This window comes from Cannabis sativa, chromosome 3, assembly GCF_029168945.1.
Source record: "Cannabis sativa cultivar Pink pepper isolate KNU-18-1 chromosome 3, ASM2916894v1, whole genome shotgun sequence".
Taxonomy (NCBI): domain Eukaryota; kingdom Viridiplantae; phylum Streptophyta; class Magnoliopsida; order Rosales; family Cannabaceae; genus Cannabis; species Cannabis sativa.
This window is the reverse complement of record NC_083603.1, coordinates 76,826,988-76,849,700: the sequence shown is the minus strand read 5'-3', so window position 1 is coordinate 76,849,700 and position 22,713 is coordinate 76,826,988. Positions and strand designations below refer to the sequence as shown.

Sequence of the window (22,713 nt, the reverse complement as noted above, 5' to 3'; positions counted from 1 at the left end):
CGATTCCGCTTTCGTTGCCTAAAATATATTCGTGACAGGCCTAATTCATGTCTCAGTACAAAGTTTGACTCATTTCACTAAGACGGGCCCAAAATCCAAAACCCTAGTAGGGTTGTGAACTTGGGCGCTGGGCACTCAAATTAACTTCCAGATTGTTATTTCGTGTATTTTCAGCTTCCAGACCTTGGATTTGAGTTCTTCATGGTATAGGATACTGAAAGATAGTGAATTGGAAACAACTTAGTGGGATCCAAACACCTATTCCAGAGTTCCCAGAGTCAACATGGGCACAGGGCTAGGGACCCCTCCTAGGTCGACTTCCATGATTCGAGACTACTCAACTCTAGGATGTTTTCCTTCTTGCCATGTGTCAAACATTGATGTCCACGTCACAGAGTCAGTCTTTAGGTAAACAGACGTATTGCACAAGGTCTAAAATAAGAGTTTTGTGAGACAAGACTAGATGTGCTTGCAGCTGATGGGATAGTGCAAAAATAAGCCATCAACAAGCTATGATTGGGAGACATAATGTTAGAAAAGTATGGGTAAGTCCCCAAGAGTCTTCTTTTTGAGGGCTTTTATCATCTGGATGGAAGGGGTCATCTATAGTGCTTTGTCTTGGAAAATGTATCAAAGGCTTTAGTCATAATCAAAATTAGGGAGCCCCTCCAGAATTGCCTCTAACTCTCAAGTGCTGATATGCTTTCCAAAAGCTTGCATGATCCGGGTTTTAATATTAATAAGTCATCTCCTTTCGTCGTGAATCCACTGGACACGTGGTTGAATCTCGAATGACCCTTATTTTGGTAAAAAAAAATATAGACAACTTGCTAATCAAAACTTCACTGATGATAACTACATGAAATGAAAATTAAACACGAACATTATTTTAATAAGTGAAGACTACATGGCTCTCCTGAGATTACTGCCACAAGTGTTACTTAAATTGGAAGAAAAAGTATGAAACTTGAATCTTATCTAACAACACATTATATGCTTGCAAATATGAGCAATGTGCTCATAAAGAAATTAGAAATAGTCGAGACAGTTTATCCTTATGAGATTTGGGAATCTCTAGAAAACATGTTTAGTTAGCGATTAATCTGACAAGTGCAAACATGATACTTGGCAAGTGCAGAAGAGATGCCCATATTAGAATTCTTTGACTGCTCAAGGGTCTTCAACGAAAAGGCTCACAAGCTTGCCAAGCTGTGTCTTTTAAGGACAGGCGCTTTTATCAAGTTTTTCTGAAGTATTTTTCTTTCTTTTTTATTTCTTTTTTTTTTTTTTTTTTTTGTAGTTATTATTTAAAGTTTGCTCTTAACTTTTTTTATTATGGCCGGAAGGTTTCGGTTTCTTATTTTAAAGATTACTTATTTTCTTCAAAAAATAAAAAAAAATAGCAATATAATTACTCAAAATTTCAAATTTAAAGTAGCATAAACTAAATGATTTTTATAGCAACATAAATACCTAATTTTGTAAAACTGTAATTTTTTTAAAAAATTTATCAGTACAAATTACGTTTTGAATTTATTAAAAGAAAATCCAAAAATAACTAATGCTACATATTTCCATCCAAACCCAAAAATATAGAAACAGGATTTTACAAGTTCTTTATTTAAGACAATTATAGTCTAAACTGACGAAACTGAAAGAAAATTACAGTTTTACAAATAATAGACATTTCTCGTTACGAAAAATTCTTACATTAACAATTATACAAATAAGAAAATTAGCTAGGGAGTGCAAGAAATAGAGTTTATAAAGAGCAACATCTTTTCACATAGCCAATTTTAAGCACAAAAACTCGTTCAAATTTTCTACTATAAAAAATAACAAACCTTATTGGGAATTTGGAAAGAGAGCATTATTCTCCCATCAGCAGCAGCCAATTTACAATTGAAACTTTTACACAGCTCTATAATAGATACATCATAAATCTCATGAACAGAAGAGACATAAAAAATGGATTATATTACGAAATAGCTATAATGAAAGACAGGAGAAAACGTTGGACACTCAAAAGTTATGAACCTCTGCGTCTGAATGATCATCCAATCCAAACTTAAGTTTGGTCTTTGTAATTATGTAGTTTCCAAATGTAACAAATGCGATTCATCTTTTATCAATCTTGAGTTGGTTGAAGCCTGTCTGGCCCTTGTTCATATGCTCCTGGTTCCAAGAGGCATCTACTGGAGGAAGTTGGTACTCATCTGGTTTTAAGGCTAAGGCAAAGTCTGGCAATGTGGGGGCAGTTTCCATAATTCTGGGTAAAAATTCCACAGCCAAAGATTATTTTAATATGTATCAGGGTTCCTTGTATTATGAATAACATTCAATGTTAATCATCAAACAAGACTTACTTTTCAGAAGAGTAGAGGTCCCGGTTTATCCGCACTTTGCTTGAAGTATCTTTTGGAATTTTTTCAGACAGATACTTCATGGTTCCCCAAAGTGGTGGATTTCTGCATCAAACTTTATCAATATTAGATAGATAAATCAATACAAAAGAATAGGTTCTTTTCTTTATTTATTTTATTTTTTTTAGAATAAAGTCTAGTAGGTTATTATTTTCAAATTGAATCAAAGTCAATCTTGAAAGGGCAAATTCTATCCCAGCATAACTGACATGCAACACTCACATATAAACTTAGTAGAACCGAAACCACTACAAAAGTTTCATATAGCTTGCTCATTAGTAGAGTCCTCACACTGGGTCATGACAAACTATATCTCGGTAGCAGGGAAGGAATTGAACACTAGTTTCTAGAAACAAAACAGATCACTCAGCATGCCAATGCAGGAAAAATATTGCAAACTTTAAAACCCATATCAACTTTCTCAATCAAATTGGACATAGGTATCAAGATTAGTTAGTTTAGTTAGTTAAGCAAGCAAGGTTGTTAGTGTTGAGCAGTTCAGTTAGTTAGCTACTGACTCTCTCAATTGGACTAATCAGTATGTAGACAATTCTTTTTTTTGAAAAAGAATTCTCTGTATGTAGAAAATTCTCTGTCATTCTTTCTTAATCAATGAATAAGAGAATTCTTACAGCAATACTCTCTTCTCGACTGTTTTCTTTTCCTAATATGGTATCAGAGCCTTGTCAAAGGTTCACCATATACTGATTTGGATTGGGGAACATGCCATGATTCTAAGGAGATCCACCGCAGGTTTCTGTATACTCTTGGTGATTCTCTCATTTCATGGAGAAGTAAAAAGTGACACACAGTTTCTAGATTCTCAGCAGAGGCAGAGTACAGAGCAATGGCCAACACAACTTGTGATGTTGTCTGGCTATTTGTCCATACTGAAAGAGCTAACAAGAGCATAAGGGACCTGCTGATGTGTTTTGTGACAATCAAGCTGCACTACACACTGCTGCAAACCCTGTTTCCCATGAAAGGACGAAGCATATTGAAATTGATTGTCATGTTGTTCGAGAAAATCTTCAAGCAGGGATCATCAAAACTTCTCATGTTTCATCTCAAGAACAGCTTGCTGACATGTTGACTAAACCTTTGTTTCTTAGCCAACTAAACCTTTATTCACTCCATCTTGAGGGGGAGTATCAAGATTAGTTAGTTATCTAAGCAAGGTTGTTAGTGCTGAGCTGTTAAGTTAGTTAGTAGTTAGTTAGTTAGCTAATGACTTTCTCGATTGTACTAATCAGTATATAAACAATTCTCTGTATCATGCTATCTTAGTCAATGAAAAAGAGAATTCTTACAGCAATATTCTCTCATCTCCTTACTCTGTTTTCTTTCCTAATAATAGGCATCGCTTAAAAATTGTAAAACTATGAAAGATAAGAAAGTACTAATCATTAGCAAATGGTGTACAAGACTAAAGTAAAAGTCCATGAGCTTGTGGGTGCTATGCATAGAATATATTTGTTCTATCCATACAGAGAACCGTCTCGCAGTAGTAACTGATAACTTAAAGCATGCATAAGTTCGAGCGTACAAAGTATGTTAGACTAATAATACAAATATCATTCAACAGGCGCAACAAAAGAGAGAATGTTGACCAAGAATTTACCTTGACAAAGGAGGAGCCGCGTTAAATGCCTCGCATGCCTTTTTACTTTCCTTGAAATACTCATCTGCTGCTTGCAAAGCAGCTACAGCCATCCCATGCGATTTTTCTGTGTTTCCCTCATCAAGGATCAATCCATGATAATAATATGCTGCAGCCTGATTGAGTTCCAGAAGAGATTACAAAATCAAAAGATGCATCAATTACTTTTACAAGTATAGACTTCAATTATGCCTACAGGTGAATAAATTAGCAGCGGAAGAAGCCAATATTAGTTGTGTCATTAAAGCTCCATTTATGAGACCATGAGAGGTCCAATTAAGATGGAGTGAAAGTAACTACTAAACAAATAATACATACTGAAAGTGGGAAATTTTACTGACTAGTTCATTCCAAAATTAAATTAATAAAAAAAAAAATTATCCTAGGGTTCTGGCTATCCAGTTCGAACTCCTCTACTTAACAACTGATGATATATTAAAGAATATTTTTCCAAAGACGTCCAATTAAGATGGAGTGAGAGTAATTTTTATGTTTATATAACATTTTGTTGGCCTCTAATAGTTCTGATTTTATTTAATGTATTTAAAAAAAATGGTTTCTGTATCTGATACCAAACATGTATTAAAAATATATAAAATATATGGCTTTTACAGCGGAGATATATATAGAACATTGCTTTAAGAGGAATGCTATATTTACAACCTAGGAGATGGTAGTGGATTAGATTGTTTCTGATAGCAGTGGATTAGATTGAGAAAAAAAAGAGGGGGAAAGAAATCAATGATGATAAAATAATTTAGAAAAGAAAATGATATTTTTAGAAGATGAGGATACAATAGAATAAAATTAATTTTAAAGTTACTCTAATTTTTACAACTAACAGCTAATATCCTAACACTCCCCTCAAGCTGGAGCATAGATGTTAATCATACCCAACTTGATAATCAACCCGCACCCCATTCAAAACCTTTATAAAAATATCTCCTATCTGTTCTCCGGTCTTCACATATTCTGTGGAGATCAGACCTTGTTGAATTTTCTCACGAATAAAATGACAATGAATCTCAATGTGCTTAGTTCGTTCGTGGAACACGAAATTTGCATTATGAAGAGCAGCTTGATTATCACACCACAATTTTGTTAGAATAAAAGTCTTAAACCCGAATTCAGTCAAAAGTCAATAAATCCATATTACCTCACACATAGATTGTACCATAGCTCTATATTCTGATTCAACACTGGATCTAGACACAATATTTTGTTTCTTACTGTTACAAGAGATCAAATTGCCCTCAACAAATACACAATATCCTGAAGTAGATCGTACGTCTAGTGATCATCTTTGTCAATACTCCTCAGATTCAATCGAATCGACTTACTCCATTCCAAATAATTCGAACCAATCAATTTATGGTCCGTGACTTTAGACATCACGGGAACCACATCAGAAACAACGACTGATTTCGAATCTGATTTTATCTCTGTCATAATCTCGAAAGCAAAAACAATTGAAGGAGAAAAGGAAGAAAGCAAACATCAAAGAATGAACACTCAAACACGAAGAAGGCAAAAGTATCAAACCACAAAATGCCAAGAACTGCCGGAGACCGATGGAAGGAGGACGGAGAAGGGCCAGGAGTGTGGAGGGTGTCAACCGTCACCGGAGAAGATGTCGGACGCGCCCTCATGCACCGGCGCGTGGGATTCTGGGAAGCGGGAAACGGCGGCGCGTGGGGCCCACCCGCGGTGAATCTGGACGCCAAAATTTGGGGTTTTGCAGTTCGGTGGCTGGCAGTCCTTCTATGTGGGCGGTGAGAAACAACTTTCACTCCAAATAGGGTTTCCAAAAAACAACCCTAAACTCAAACCCTAATCTCCTTTTTTTTACTATGAACCCTAATTTCGAATTTCGAATAATAATTCTAACTCTAATGCTCTGATACCATGTAGAGAATAGTGAATAGAATTGTGTGTTGTATTCTATAAAATAGTATATATTTATATACAAAGCTAGAAGACTAAATGAGAAACTTCTAACAAGTTACTTTAATTTTTACAATTAATATACAACTAATATTCTAACAAGAATCTTCTCCTTCGACAAAGTGGCATCGCCTGTATGGTACATAATGCACCTTCAATCATTGCTACTCTAGATTCCATGCATCAATGCTACTCTAGATTCCACACAAGTGCTTGGTAAAGACTTGGGAAAGACTCACTCTATTATCAGTTATAGACTCCATGGATATTTTAATACATGTTGGCACAGATCTTTCCAATCCATCAAGGAGTCTTCTAATCTCACCAAATCAATGTTTAAAATTGTTGATTTAAGCCTTAAGGCGCTTTTTTTTATGTGAGGCGAGGCGTAAGCCTCAAATATTTAATTAAAAGAAAATTTTAGAGCACTTAAATATAACAAAGATGAATAATGTGTTATAAAACTCAAATAAACCATAAAATGTTCTCATAAAACTCAAATAGAGCATAAAATGTCTCGTTAAACTCAAACTAAAATATAGATAATTGTTGTTTCTAAAACTAGGATCCTCGTTTCTACTATCCTAGAACAAACTTGAGCAATAATAGCATAAAATATATCATCAAGCGCAGGCCGCATAGCTTGGCAAGATTTTTTTTGTTTCTCCTTGTGAAGAGTGCAATTGAAGGGAGGAAGGAGGAGAGGAGCGACTGGCCGTTTTTTCTAACCCTAAATGATACCTATGAGGATTTTTATTGGGTTTTCCTTAACTCTTTTGAGTTCTATTGGGCTTTTTATAATTAATTTGAGTTTTATTTGGCTTGTTTTTTAAGTTAGTAGGCTAATATAATATCATTTGGGTTCTGAGGCGTACACCTCAACCAATTTTTACGCCTCACTGCAATTAGCAGTGCCTCGATAGTGTGAGGTGTACGCCTCTGTCCTCCCAGCCATTCCGCAGTGTGACTTTTTCCAGCCTCAGTGTGAGGCGTGCCTCAAGGCGCGCAATAGAAACGCAACTAGCAGTGCATTTCTATTGCGCGCCTCGGCAATTAGCAGTGCCTCGGCAGTGTGAGGTGTACGCACGCCTCTGTCCTCCCAGCCATTGCGCACGCCTTAGTGTGATTTTTTCCAGCCTCAATGTGAGGCGTGCCTCAAGGCGCGCAATAGAAACACAATTTTAAACATTGCACCAAATCATTCATATCTTCAAATGAAATCAATGCTTTACCTACTCATTGTAATCATCTCCTTTTAAAACTGGTTACCTTTACAATTCTTCATGGGCAAATTAAATTCAGACCAACTCATAATTATGGATTTCAAAAGTTCTTTCATATTGGTTGAATATTGTGTAATCCCCCTTTTTTTTTTTTTTGGAAGAGTAACTTGGTAAATTCTTGAACATGAAGGGTGCAGTGCATATACTCAAAGTACGTTAGTGGAGTCTCTAAAGTCCTTACTCCTTGAAAAACCTATTTTCTTCCTAACACTATTTCCTTCATCGTAATGTAATTATGTAATCATCTTTATTGTCTACAAACAAACTTCCTAATTCTAATGCAAGTTGTTTGGTTTTATCTTTTTTTTTTTTCTAGCATTCCATCTTGAAAAGTAAATAATAGATAATAATTAAAGAGCCTACTATGGACTCTTACATGAAATTGATTATCGTTTTCAATGAGTAAATTAACAATTTTCCGATTTTTACGTATTTCAAAATTTTTTATTTTATTTTTAGAACATGGAATTGAAATTATATACATAGAAATGTTAAAAAACACCAATAGTGTTAGGCACCACGTAAGGTGTCGCTATTGGTGTAATTAAATATCAGTTTCCACATAATTTAATTTAATACTTTTATGAAATATTGCTAATCATTCGTAAAGCGCCACTAGTGCCTAATAGGAATGCTCTTATATATAATCAAAAGGTGATAAAATATATATAAACATAATTAAATAAAATTACTTTCACAACAAGACACTTAAAATGACATTTGACTTCACCAAATTCATCTTCAAACTACTTTCAAGATAAATATCCTAACTATAACAGATCGAGTGGCTTCCTTGTTTATAAAGAATGCCCCAAGACATCAATCTTGACTTGACAACACCTAATAATGATAAACCAAACTGATTTATTGGCTACTCAATAACAGTTGAAGATCTCTGCAACATGATTTTTGCAATTACTTTACAACTGAAGTTGTGCACGTCATTAAAATCAATCAGTGGTCTTGTCAAATTTCTGGGCATTTTTAGAGATTTTTTCTGTTAAGTTGTTGAAAGGGATTGATACTGATACTTACGTGCAATTTCAGAAGAATTGTTTACTATGGTCTATATAGATGTCAGCTATATTACAAGATTATCAACATTAAGAGATAAGGACTTTTATGCAAAGATTAATACATTGTTATGAAATAAAAAAAGTAAATAAATAAATAAACGATCAAATGGAATCATTACATACCTTTGCTTCAACATATTTCCACTTTACATAAAGCCGGTGCTTTTCTCCCCAACCATTTGATAACGGAAGGTTCATAATGTTATCTTGAGCCTGAAAAGACAAATTACAGAGGCTTAAGCAACTTATGCTTGAAAAATCAATAAGTGCACTGGTTCATATGCAGATAATGTAGAGATATGTGATATAGTAAGTCACACTACTGAGATCAGAACTAATATGTTATGCAGACAAATCAAGCAGAAACTTGTAGTTCGCTATTCCAACGTATAGCTACAAGTCCAATTTATAGAAATAAAAATTGGTGGAACATCGTGAAGGTCCAGCTATTGAAAATTAAGAATGATATAGAATTAATTAGCCTCTAGCTGACCTTTATATCTCACAGAAAGTTGTACGTAATCAATCTTTGGATTAAGATTGGGAAAACTTTGTTAACAATTAGACTCACTACATATCCACAGTGAGACGGAGGGAGGCAATCACTTGGTTTCTTAGGAGAAGATGAGCCTAAATAAAGGATTGGCTGTAGGCACTATTGTAAACAATAACAAAACCCTAATTACGAAATGGTTATTTTGATTCACGTTAGAAATAAAATAAAATAAAATATGCTATGATACAGTCATCAAGAGTAAGTATGGTCTGGGTTCAAATGGGTAATACATCCATGGTCTCTAGAGTATCTTTCAAAACCTTAAGGAACTTTATGTCCATAGGTTACACTTTGTTTTATGCAACTTTCATACAAGGTACGTGAAATACAAATAGATTTTGAGAGAATGCTTGGATGGAAGAAAAACCTTTGGCTAATAGGCTCCCTTTACTCTATAGAATTGTCTTGTCTCACAACAAATTGCTTGCAGAAGGGAAAATGGAAGAAGGATGGAGACTTGACCATTCTCATGGGACCATTAGTTCTTCAACGGAACTGATTGAGATTTGCAACAAGTGACATGATAGATCTCAGTATTAGAACCTTTTAGATGTATCAAACAGTAGCTGATAGAAGGATATAGAAGATAGAGTCTAAGGTTTTCTCTAGTAAACCATATTCAAGAGGTTAATTACAGGGGATGGAAAAGGTGTTCCATTTCATCCAAAGACTTGTAGCCAAAGATTAAGGAAAAGGCGTTTAAGTGGTTGGTAACTCTTAACAAGTAAATACATGAGAATTTTACAAAAAGAAAAATCCTTGTTACAACTCTCTACTAATTGGTGTGCATTGTGCAAAAGAAATCTAGAATCTAGTAGTTACATATTTTTCTTCTTATTTTATTTTATTTTTTTGAGAAAAAGAGGTCACTTGTCTTACACAACATCACTTGTGGCAAAGGAAAACCTTGGTAAACAAGGTTTAAGTATAAAATAGCAGAAAATAAAATTACAAAACAAATCATCAGGTCTTTTATTTATTTATTTATTTTGAAAAAGAGAAAGAGACCACTTGTCTTAGACTGGCCTCCCCCCAATATATATTGAAAGCCTCATTTATGGCGGAGGAAAACCATGGTACACAGATCATGGAAACATAAAATTAATCAAAACAAATGTGTAACATGCACAACATCTCCCAGGACATTTACATCATCACACTCCAATCCCTATTTAAGCCTAGAAATGAGAAATCCTCAAAGTGTTTAGTTTTTCCCAAACATCCTCCGCTGACCTTTCCAAACCTTCAAAAATTCTAGGAAGGACAAATTCTCAGAATGTTTTGTTCTAAATACCCAAGTCCCTATCCAAATTCTGACTCTCCCAGACATCCTCCTCAGAATTCTCAACTCCTTCAAAGATTCTGCTATTTCTCTCATTCCAAACAGCCCACAATACGGCCAAAGATGCAGTCCTCCACCACCTTACACTCTTTTTACCTCCCAAAGGCTTATTCAACAAGATTTGGGACACCAACTGAGGCATTACCCATGCCAACCTAAATTCTTTGTAGATAAAAGACCAGATTTTTTGAGTATAGGGACACTCTAGGAAAAAATGCTCAATGGTTTCATTACTAGACTTGCAACAAACACACCTGCTAGGGGACAAGACCATCCCTAGCAAGACCATGTAGGGTCTTCTTTTTTGCAAAACCTCATCTACATTTGCTTTCCTCAAAGCCACCAACCAGCCAAATACCTTAACTTTAGCTTGTACACAACTTTTCCAAGGAATTTTAGTCCATTCTAATCCATTGGATCCCTGATTTGAAGTAAACCAAAGGAAAGCAGACTTACATGAGAATGAGTCAGCATGCTCTGGTTTCCAACCTCTACTATCAATTGAAATATAGGTTAGATTCACATGTTCCATATCATCCCAATTAGACTTTTCCCTATCCATCATATTCCTCTTGAAATTAAAATTCCAGCTAATAACCCTATGTATGTACCCACCTTCCTTTACTATTGCCAAATCACTGATGCACACATTCTTTGCTCTAGCCAATTCCTAATTTAAAGAATTTTATTCAAATTTTTGAGCTCATGACTTGGGTCTAGCAATCCAAACAAAGGCAACAAAGTGTCACAAGCTATTACAATGACATGGTTGCTTGGTAGCAAGAACTGGACCAATACTATGATGACATTTGGGAAAGTCAAGCTGATTTGCTCCAACACTAGAAGCGTGAAGAAAATGACTGTGTCTTCATGCTACTTGCTGGAATTAACCAGAATATGGATGAGGTAAAAAGGAGGATTCTTGGTTGCAGACCACTGCCATCAATCAAGGAGGTTTTCTCTGAAATAAGGGTGGAGGAGAGCCGCTGAAAAGTCATGTCCAACAAAGAATCATCATTCGTGTCAGGTAATGAGGTTTTAGCTTTACTTGCTAATGGAGTTGAATCCAATAATGATAAGAAGAAGTCATGGGTGTGATATTTGCAAAACTTATTGGCACACACGGGATACCTACTGGAAAATACATGGCAAACCGACTAGTGAAAAGCCAACTTGACTGGAAGCATTGCAATTGTGGCTGATTCAGCTTCAGAACCAAGCATCAACTCTAGGCAGACTCCATTCACAAAGGAAGAAGTGTATATGTTTCCACCGCCAGGATATGAAAACAAGTTTGGTACAAAGGTTTGTAAATTGGGAAAAACTCTTTATGGACTAAAACAATCACCAAGAGCATGGTTTGAAAGGTTTATTAAAGTGGTAAAGAAACAAGGGTACTCTAAAGCACAATCTAATCATACCTTGTTCACTTGTCACTCGAACAGTGGGAAAATTGCAGCTCTAATTATCTATGTTGATGACATACGTCTCACTGGGGATGACATAGAAGAATTAGAAGCAATGAAAAATAAACTCTCCAAGGCATTTGATGTAAGAAATCTAGCTAGCTGTAAATTAGTTGTAAAGTATTTTTTCATTTACTCGTATTACTAGGTGTTCACATTGTATTATATATACCCTTTGTATATACTAAAATAGATATCACAAAATAAAAATATTTTCCCTCATTTGGTATCAGAGCATTTGAAGTTTCTCAAAGCATATTATTTTTCTCATCCCTTCCTTTCTTAAAATTAGGGTTTGAAGGCTCTATCCTAGAAAACTAATTAAAAGGAGTTTTCTATTCTCACCTCTGACCTAGAGAGCTTGTCCCACCTCCGACTGACAAAAACCAGAAATCCAGCGTCCATCAGAGTTGCGCGTAGCAGTAGCGACATTTTTTCGCTTCATCTCTCTCAAGTTTCTTCATCTCCGGTTCTTCTTTGTCTCCAATGGGGTTTTTCCAGCGTCCTCTCTCTATTCGTCTCCTCTGGGATTTTACACTTGCTTTTCTTGCTGTCTTTCTCTATGGCAGAACAAAACTCATTAAGTGTCATCTCTTTAGTCGCAAAACAATGCAATGCTCATACACTTCAGGTTATTCAAATCCCTCATGACTCTTGGATCGTAGATTCTGGTGCTTCTGACCATATTACAGGTGATAGATCACTATTTTCTTTTCTAAGCAAGTGCTCTCATGAAAGGACTGTTCGCATAGCAGATGGCTCGTGTTCAAGGATTAACAAAATTGGAACCATAACAATCTCACCCAGTCTTCCTCAAAACAAAAGTTGATCGAAGAAGGTATCAACACCTTTTTGGAAAGTTAATCTACCTAACTCACACTCAGCCTGACATAAACCTCACTGTGAGTGTTGTTAGATAATTTCTCAATAATTCCTTTGAGGAACACATGGATGTTGTCTGCCGAATTCTTAGGTACCTCAAGGGAACATCAGAAAAATGGTAAATGTTTAGGAAAACTCTCAACAAAGATCTTAATATATACACAAATGCAGATTGGGTTGGTTCTCTCAACAAGAAGCAACAAGTAGCAGATCGCAGCAATGTAGAAGCAGAATGTCGTGCCTTAGCACATGGAATTTGTGAAGAAATGTGACTAAAACGTCTTCCCGATGAATTCAGAATCAAACTTGAAGGCCCAATAGATGTTCTAGTGATAATCAATCAACCATTGCAATAGCAAAAAATCCAATTCATCGTGATCGGACCAAACATGTTGAAATTGATCGTCACTTCATCAGAGAGAGGATTGAAAACAAGATCATCACCTTGAACCATAATCCCTCAAGACAACAGGCAGCTAGTATCTTAACCAAAGCTCTCCATCGTCCTAACTTTAGGGAACTCATTTCCAAATTAAGAATATTTAGTATGCTTGAGGGGGAGTGTAAAAAATTAAGCTAGTTGTAAATTAGTTGTAATTTAACATTTAATGCATTTTTTCATTTACTCTAGTATTACTAGATGTTCACATTGTATTATACCCTCTGTATATAATAAAATAGATATCAAAAAATAAAAACATTTTCCCTCATTTGCTTCATTTTAAATAAGACTTGGAGACAATTTTTTGGCTATGGAGGTGGCACGGTCCAAACAAGGGGCTGTGATTTCTCAAAGAAAATATGTTCTTAACTTGTTGAAGGATTCAGAAATGAGTGAGTGTTGTCCAATATACAATCCTATCGACTCAAACAAGAAACTTGGCCATATTCAACACGGGAGATTCGTAGACGTGGAATAGTAAAAGAGACTTGTTAGGAGACTTATCTACCAATTTCATACTCGGCCTGATATTTCTTTTGCGGTGAGTCAATTCATGCATCGTCCTTAGAAGAAACATCTTGAAGCTACCAATCGCATTCTAAGATTTAAAAGGTAGTCTAGGCAGAGGTCTTCTTTTCAAGATGAGTGGTAACAGAAGTGTTGAAAAATTTACTAATGTAGATTGGGCAGGTTCTATAATGAACAGGAAGTCAACTTTGGGATATTGCACATTTGCATGGGAAATTTAGTGACCTGGAGAAGCAAGAAACAGAGTGTGGTTGCAAGGTGTTGCCCGAAAGTAGAATACAGAGTTATGGCTAATGGTGTACGCGAGCTTTTGTCGATAAATTGTGTGCTTAAAGAGTTGATGCAAGTTAGTCTACCTATGAAGTTTTGTGACAACAAGGCTGCTATAAGTATCGCACATAATCATGTGCAACATGACCGCACTAAGCATATAGAAGTTGACCAACACTTTATAAAGGAGAACTAGGAATTAGGAGTGATTTGTATAACATTTGTATAGTCTGAAGATCAAACTGCAAACATTCTAACAAAAGAGTTATTTAAACCCACATTTGATTTTCTTGTATGCAAGTTGGGAATGTTTGATGTTTATGTACCGACTTGAGGGGGAGTGTAAGTTACCGTATAAAATTAGGAAAATACGTCATAGGTTGTTTCCTTAGTCTTAGGAATTAGTTGTTAAATATTCATTTTTTTTGTGGTTTTTATCCCACATCTGTTACTGGTGTAATTATATACATATGTCAATTGGCATATCAATGAATATTGCAAATTATATTCCTTAAAACTACAAATCCACATCCCTTTACAAATATTTAAGGCCAAAGCACGATATTCTGACTCTACACCACTCCTTGAGACCACAGATTGCTTCTTGATGCGCCTAGTAACTAAATTATCCCATACATCAGAGCAATAACCACTGGTTGATTGTTTGTCAGTCAACTCTTAAGCCCAACTAGAAACTATGTAAACTTCAAAGTCTCAGTTGTTGTGTTTTCTGAAGTGCAAACCAAGACTTGGTGTCATTTTTAGATACTTTAGAATATGATACACTGCTTCCTAGTGCTCCTCACAAGGGTTGTGCATATGTTGACTCACCACGCTAACAAGGAAGGTGATATCCGGTCTAGTATGAGAGATACATTATTTTTCCAACTAATCTTTGATAACACACCCTCTCTACTGGAGTTGAATCCTCACTTTGGATTACTTTCAAGTTTGGATTCATAGGAGTGTCAACAACTTGCTCCCAATCATTCCTATTTCCTTTAGAAGATCTACTATATACTTTCCATGAGATATAAAAATTACCAAAAAATATTTGAGGGTTCATAGATGTTTATTTCAAATTCAAAGGCAAGAAGTCTTTTGAGATTTAAACTGTCACCTAAGTTGTTCCAGCATTACCAATCATTGGCCTTGTCTCAATTTCTCCCACCACTTAGAAAATAAATCAATCTTCCCTCACTCATTGCAGAAATACATCACATCCATCCATTCATGGAAGAATGGGCAAATCTCCCAACCAGTGCATGCCTATGACATAAATTCTCTTAGAACATTTGCTCTAAAAAATGTTACGTTTGAGTGATTTTGTATTTAGCAACTAACTTTGGTTGGAATTTGTAGCATTTTAATGTCGGCCATGTCTTCCTACAATGACGACCTTTTACTCTCTCCCTCCACCGCTCTCCATATCTAGCCATCTCTCTTCCCTACCAAACATAGTGTAAAGCATTGAAGTAAATATGCTTATGTTGCCTTATCCACTAGTTTCCCACTATGTCGACCACAAGCGTTAAAATGAAAGGTGATAGCTAATCCCTTTGTCTTAAACCACCCTTGGTCTTAAACACCTTGAACTAAACCCCTAGTACTATTGTCATACTATTTTTGCAATACACTAAAGAAGTTCATTTAGTATACTATTCTTTTTTGTGAACTTGATGCTGGTAGTTTCTCTAGGTTGTGTGTAAATTTATTTGGGTCTTAACATAATGTTATGTGGATAAGATCAATTGAAAAGTTCATACTTTTCACTTGTGCACTTTTTCAAAGTTCACACAATCCATAATCTAATAGCATAAATAAACTATAAAGATTCTTCTATACCTTTTTATCCACAAAAACACTGATCGCATAATATATCATGTATATAAATTAAAAGGCATAGATACCTGCTGCCAATACTTGACCATCTCACAAGCAAGCCTTCGCTTCACGGCGAGAGTGGCTTTCGTGCTATCAATTGCCATTCCAAGTTGAATATCAACACCCTATGAAAGACAATGAGAACAAAACTTATCCACATTGAAAGAAAACACACACACATATATATAAGTGCCTCCAATTTATGCTGGGCATTATGAACTTTTGAAGAAATGAAAAACAAAAAATAAAGGTAAAGAATCGATTGCGACAAATATGAGATGTCATTGCCATATAATATTAGAATATACAGGAAAATAAAAATCTAAATATCTAAATAGAAACAGCTATAAAAAGGGACAACCAAAAAGGTACTTACTTTTCTAGCACAAATGATACCCAAATAAATTCCCCACAATGTTAAGTATGGGAGTTTAGCAGTAAGCAAATGGTTTTGGGCTTTGTTTAAAATCTGAACAAAATCAGTAAATATTTGGAAACTTTCTGTACGATGTTAATTAGGTTATTCTGAATTATTTGTTTCCTCGTAAAGTTTTATTCTTTCCTGATTCTTAGTGGTTACAATAGTCTAGAATGTTTTGTAAATCTGTCATCCTTTGTAATGCCTATTACTCTAACCCTATCAAATAAAATATATGAAAGTTCACCTCTAAGTTTTTATGGTATGAGAGTCAACCCCTATTCCTTAACCTTCTTAATCTCGGTTAGCCACAGAAAAACCTGATCCCAACTATGCTGTTTAGGGATGCTTAAAACTCCATGATTGTGGCCTGTTTAGTAAATTCTATGAGAGTTTACCTCTAAGTTTTTAGGTGTATTGATACCTACAGTGATCTTTTAAACACCGCAAGGACTTAGTTTGCTGCGGTTTAGTTGATGTAAGATATGTATCCAAGAAAATGCACCAATCGTAGCAGATAAAGTAAACATTTACCTATACTAGAATCTTCTCTGACCATTAATCCGGACAATTTGCTCTCTTAGGGTGGGGTTGATTACTTTGATTAAAATTAAAATTAATTAAAAGCCACAAAATTACACACTTATCTTGCAAATCACTAATATCAAGTTCTACATTATAGACTTAGAAGAAACTAGCTTTTAATCAGCAGAGTTCATCCAGAGAAGGTTACTACCTGTCCTAATGCTTGTAAGCAGAGTGCTCGAAGAACTCCTTCTGCCAAGTCTACTGGTAGATTTCTCCTACAATTGAGTATCATCCAGAAATTTAGGAAAATGGAGAAAGGATGAACTTAGTGCAACCATAGCGCCAAATCAGTCACCAAGAAGTTCTACCATCAAAACAAACCTGAGTTCAGAAGGGAAATGTGGAAGTACATGTCGTACAGCGCAATCTAGGTATCCTGCTGCCTTTAGGAAAATATCAACAGAAGCTCGCCTATTCTCTGTTACAGAAGAATAAAGTTCAATACCATGCAATATAGAATTGAGAAACAAAAGAAAGCCTGTGAAGCATAAGGAAGCAATAAGCTTAGTAATGGCACTATTGCTGAAGTGCTTAATAAGTTTAAGCACTGCTTAAGCACCAGGGTAAGTTTTAAAAGGTGGGTTGATCAATAGAATTATTTCTAAAACAAAATAATATGACCAAAAACGAAAATTTGTGGCATTTTTGGTAATTTCAAGCAATCCCAACATTTGAAATTTCATACTCTTTCTAAAAGCCTGAGACATGAATAAAAAATCTTCAAATCCTAGACTACATTAGCAGCTAGCAGAACAGTTTTAATGTAGATAAAAAGAGTCATTTGAGATTATTCCATCATTTTTATCTATTTTATCGGTATCTGCAAGAGAGATGTTGAGGATGTACAATATTTTTCCTTTTAATAGAAAATGGATATAATTTTGACAGTAAAATAAAATGTTCTCCTAATTAATTCATAATTTTCCACATTTTAAACTTCTTGACACTCTTAAACCTAAGAATGGCCCATAATTCCACTATTCTCTGTTTCTATTCCTCTAACAACACAACAGCATATTACATTGTCTGATTTCTCTACCCAAACAGCCCAAAACATAGCCTAAAGGCAGTAATCCATACTAATTTCCTCCTCCAACTGCCAACAAAACCCTGCTGGCCTACAAAAAACTCAGAACAAGTTCTCTAATGGATGAACATAAATTGTGCTCAGTAAGAGTCTCCCCACAATTTAACATCTTACATGGATGTAATTCTTGGCCACCATGTCAAACACTATAGCTACAGCAAGGTAGAAAATTTTGTAAGATAGCACAAGAACTACGTAATGATTATAGAGAAGATGATACACCCCAAGTACAAATTGAGAGTGTTATATTGAATTTAAACTGGGAAAAGAACACAATAAATACCAAGGTATTCGAAAGACTCGTCGTCTCCCTAGACTAGGGCTCAATTTCTATAAGAAAACAACCTACCTTACACGCTGTCATCCCCACAACAAACCAGATATGGAAAAAATAAAAAAATTCTCTAAAATTGATGTACCAGTCGTTGACTAGAGTAAATACCGCAAATCCACACCCAAGAATGAGGCAATCATAACACTTTCACCCAACTAAGCACTTTACTAATTCCATCGTACATATGTGAATCAAATTAGGGGTCTATCAAAAGAGAAGGCTAAAATATCTGTAAGACGTAAGCTGTGTTGGATATAGACAACACATCTAGATTATCATGTCAGCAAAATGTAATTTATGTTATACTTGGCATGTACTTTCCTTTACATGCATTGCTGAGTTTCCAAAAAACTTAAACTTTCAACTTTACTTTCATCAGGTATTTGTGGTGTAAGAACCTGGTTAATTCTAAAGCCTTTATCTAGTCTTAACTTTCATCTTTTTTCAGGTAAATACTGGAATTTGTGTTTATCTCAGTTTAGGTTGTTGTCTCTACCGTTTACGATAGAGAAAATAGACATGTTCTAATTTATTCTGCAGAATCCAAAGTAACAATAAAGTCCTCTACTGAGAAATATGGTTACACTCACTAACACATCCAACATATAGATAATGGACATTGTATCTTAAGAGCAGATATAAACAAACAAACAATGGAAATTAAACCCGGGTAGATGGAATATTGATATGAACCGGCTGGAACACAACTCAGAATTATAGAGACTAACAGTAGCAAGAACAATTAGAGAAGTAGAAGTAATGGTAGCTGGATTAATATTGTAGAAAAGAGAATTACAGTGCAAGACCATAGGCATTCGAGAGGCTTAGTCTCTCCATGATGCAGCAAATAAACTCTTAATTCCTGCATACCCTTTTTCCTCTCTATACAGTTGCTATATATACTATACCACTACCCTATTACAATGTCCCATATACCATTTTTATTAACTATAGACTACCAATCAATATTCATTATGCTACTCACGCACTTATACATAACAGGAATAGTTTTGAGGGTATATAAATAAAATTTAGTACAGAGAAAACAATTATCAAACATACTAAAGCTATCAAGATATGGTTATGTTTATCTGTAAAGACATTTAAGCTATTTATATCATTAGCAAAAACGTTATGAAATTTATAATTATACATTTTCTGTAGATAATCTAATGCTGTGATAAAGTCTTATGAAATATAAATAAAATATACCAAAAGAGGACCATGTGCTCACTATTTTCCAAACCTAAATTTAAATTTTGAAATATAGGCAGAAGAGCTTCTTCAATAACATGAAAGACTAGCAAGAGAAACAGGCAGAGAGAGATGAAATGTAAAGAGGTGTAATGTCATGCAGTACTACGTACCCTCCGATACTTTGGGCTGATAACCATCAGCGGATGTTCTTGGAAGAAGTAACAAGTTGGCTTGTGATAATAATAGCGTTGCCATCAAATGTAAAACTGACAACACCTCGTACCAAGCATTAGACAAGGCTGTTTCCTGCAAAAGTATTATTTCAACTAAAGCAGTGTTCCTTTGAGAAATGATAAGAAAAAACAAATTGTATATAGACACAAGGATTGATAAGATTGGTCAAACATTCGCACCTCCGCTTCATCCTCTTGATTTATCCATAGAAATTGTACCCTGTATTGTAGCTGGCTTCCTTGACAGTACAGACAAACATTAAGTCAGTTTATCTGAAATAGCAGCAGAAAAATTTTGATGATAAGAACATTCAACACATGATTTACCATCTTTCACTAATCCCAGAAGAACGGGCAAATAATCTTCCAGTGCCTGTTGAAGATCAGCTAAAGTCGATCCACCTGAAGCAAAAATGTTAATTTGGCTTATAAAAATTGGATGTGATGTTAGTGAAAAAATCGAATTTTTTTAGGGGGAAGAAAACACAACCAACCAACCATGTTGGGTTTTTCTCCTCGTTCTTGTAATCGTAGGACCCTCTTGGCCAGCCATTACTACTATGCGAGTTCTTAAAGCAGATAATTTTTCCACTAAGCTCTTAGATAAGTGATCACCCAGTGCTTGTGAGAAATCAACAGGTTTAGGAATTCTTAAACCAGGAACATAAACCGAAACATCCCCAATGTTTCCTGGCCTCCTTCTATTTCCTGCAGTATCCTTCGGTGTCGAAAAAACACATCCCATATCCTGTGATCACAGAAACTGTCGACTCAAAAAGAAATTAGTCAATCAGCATCAACAGAATTGAACGTTACTAATATGTATATATACTCATGTGTATAGATTAATGTATGTTGGAACAAGAGGCAGGCAATAGATTTCTATGTACATGAACCCAAGAAGATTGAGATAGCACTCACAAGGAAGGTTGAACAGCAGCACAAGTAATCAATGCAATACACAAATTTAATGCCAACCAACAAAGCACAAGTAGTTGGTGGCTCACGGACACAATCTAATGACTCTTACGAGAACTCTCTTCCGATACTGTCAATTACTAATTAATTAATACGTTATGATATAATTACACCTGCTGAGCTAGAGTTCCATAAAAGATAGCAAAGGGATTTTCCAAAATTCAATCACTCACCTTCTTCGTCAGGCGTTTGACTAATCAGTTGGACCTTCTAGTAATTTCTGCACACAACAGAAAAAAGATACAAACAAGGTTAGAGAGAGGAAGGAGAAAAGAGGTAGCAGAATCACAAGGATGGCATGTCTCATGCCATCTGTATTAGTTTCTTGTCAAACTTTTCATTTTCGTGTCATTATTTCGTGATTCATTTCATTGTGACAAAACAACAGGACTTCAAAAAGTGTCACCGAAAATGTAAAAGGTACCGGTGCTACTACTAACTGATCCATACACTTCCATTGCACGAATCCAAAAATCCTAGACTGAAAGAATGTCTAAACTTAATATTATAATAAACACTCAAAACATGGATTTGGATAACACGTAAAGATAAAGTAACTTACAAGGAAATCTTCTTAAAATAAATAATAATATCTAGAAAACATCGCCGAAATATTTCGAGAATTGTGAGTAAAGGGTCTTCAAACAAGTTCAAATAAGCAAAAGTCAAAGAAAAATATTCGCTTTAAAAAGAAAAAACCCAGAAATTCAGGTTATAAACTTTTGAATACTTAAAAGAATCAAAAACAATGTGAAAGAGCGAATCTCAATACTCAACAAATTTCCACACTTGCGACAATCTTTCTTTCCCCTATATTCACACGAACCAAACAGCATCACAATCTGATCATCATCTTCATTCGGAATAATGTTCTTACCATCAAAAAACCTATTATTCTCTGTTCCCTTTCATTCTCTTCAGTCTCCGAAAAGGAACAGCATAAACCCAACACCCAAAACTCAAATACAATTCCAAGGGTTCTAGGGAATTGAATAATTCTCCAAAAACCAAAAAAAGCTCAATAAAAAAAAAATCAAAGCAACATAAACTGTTAATTAAAGCTCTGTTTTTGTACTGAAATGGTGTAAAGATAAGAGAGAGAGGGGGTCAATCTTTTCCACTTTATTAATGAAAAAACCGGATATTTGGGGCATTAGAATAATACAACTAGCAATCTATGCCAGAATAAGCCTTAATGTCCTTTTCAGTTTTGTTGCATAAACGTACATAAGCACATGAAATTTTATATTTAAAAAATAAGAAATATAACCCTCTTTCTAATGGTACAACTCAGCAAAACTCAACTCAACTCAAAGAAAAGTTTTGTTCTTTTTAGCTTTTGTGAAAGTACTCAAAATATTTACTTCAAACACAGGTAATTTTTCTTTTCAAACAAAAAAAAAAAAAACAGGTATAATTTTTTACTTTTCTTTCTATGGAAAACACAGGTGTAATTTTTTTTTTTATATAATTTTCTATATTATTATAAATTAACCGTCATTTACAATAATAAAGAAAATAGGATAAAGAATTTCTCCTATCCAAGAAACATCTTTATTCAACTCTAGAGCGTACTTAGCTAGACCATGGGCAACTTTATTAGCTTGCCTACAAGCATGAGCAATAGTAACTCTAGTAAACGAGGATAAAAGACAACGTACATCATCAATTAGATCATTAAAACAAGATAAAGCTCTTTGAAAAGAGTTCAAAGAAGAGGATACTCTTAAAGCGTCTCCACATTAGCAATAGGTGATTGGTAATGTGCTGCCCAGTTTAAACTGTGAAAAAGCGCATTTGCTTCCATTTCATCACTTCTGAAACAACCTTGGCCTGGCTTTGAAAAAGCAGCAATTACTTCTCCTTTAAAATCGCAAACAACTGCTCCAATTCCTGAAATCTTGTCCTTGTAATTGGCAGCAGCATCCACATTCATTTTGAGCATATGTACATCAGGAGGTTTCCATGCTATGTCTTCAACAGGTCCTCTAATGCCGGTTGTAGTAGCAGGTGTAGAACTGATCTGCTGGTGCACTAATTTAGTCGCAGGTGGCTGCAGATGGATCGATTCCTGCCGAGTACAGCATGGTTGTGTTGATACATGGTGCTACAAAGTGGTTGT

The 22,713-nt window shown here is 35.1% G+C and overlaps 1 protein-coding gene across 7 annotated transcripts; it reads right to left on the bottom strand.

Annotated features, from left to right (window-relative positions):
* Positions 1–1,747: 1,747 nt before the first annotated feature.
* Positions 1,748–21,811, bottom strand: LOC115708760 (uncharacterized). Of its 7 annotated transcripts, none has more exons than XM_030636768.2 (13): positions 21,469–21,811; positions 20,765–20,811; positions 20,112–20,376; positions 19,941–20,015; positions 19,794–19,852; positions 19,551–19,686; positions 17,084–17,180; positions 16,911–16,977; positions 15,783–15,881; positions 8,510–8,599; positions 4,045–4,199; positions 2,367–2,468; positions 1,748–2,269 (listed from the first exon to the last, which is right to left on the bottom strand). In XM_030636768.2, the coding sequence occupies exons 3-13, from the start codon at positions 20,356–20,358 to the stop codon at positions 2,119–2,121; spliced, it is 1,278 nt and encodes a 425-aa protein (XP_030492628.2). In that variant the 5' UTR covers positions 20,359–20,376; positions 20,765–20,811; positions 21,469–21,811; the 3' UTR covers positions 1,748–2,118. The 7 variants fall into 7 exon arrangements, with proteins under 7 accessions (XP_030492628.2, XP_030492629.2, XP_030492632.2 ...); XM_030636769.2 differs by having other exon boundaries at positions 21,369–21,805; XM_030636772.2 differs by having other exon boundaries at positions 20,112–20,361; positions 21,369–21,805.
* Between the last annotated feature and the right edge of the window lie 902 nt (positions 21,812–22,713).

Bases quoted from the DNA above. Each gene is read 5' to 3' on its own strand.
- LOC115708760 (XM_030636768.2), bottom strand. From the start codon at position 20,358: ATGGGATGTGTTTTTTCGACACCGAAGGATACTGCAGGAAATAGAAGG. The intron at 17,181-19,550 runs GTACGTAGTACT...CTTCTGTAACAG, and splicing joins TCAGCCCAAAGTATCGGAGG to AGAATAGGCGAGCTTCTGTT. The intron at 8,600-15,782 runs GTATCTATGCCT...TTGTCTTTTCAG, and splicing joins TGGTCAAGTATTGGCAGCAG to GCTCAAGATAACATTATGAA.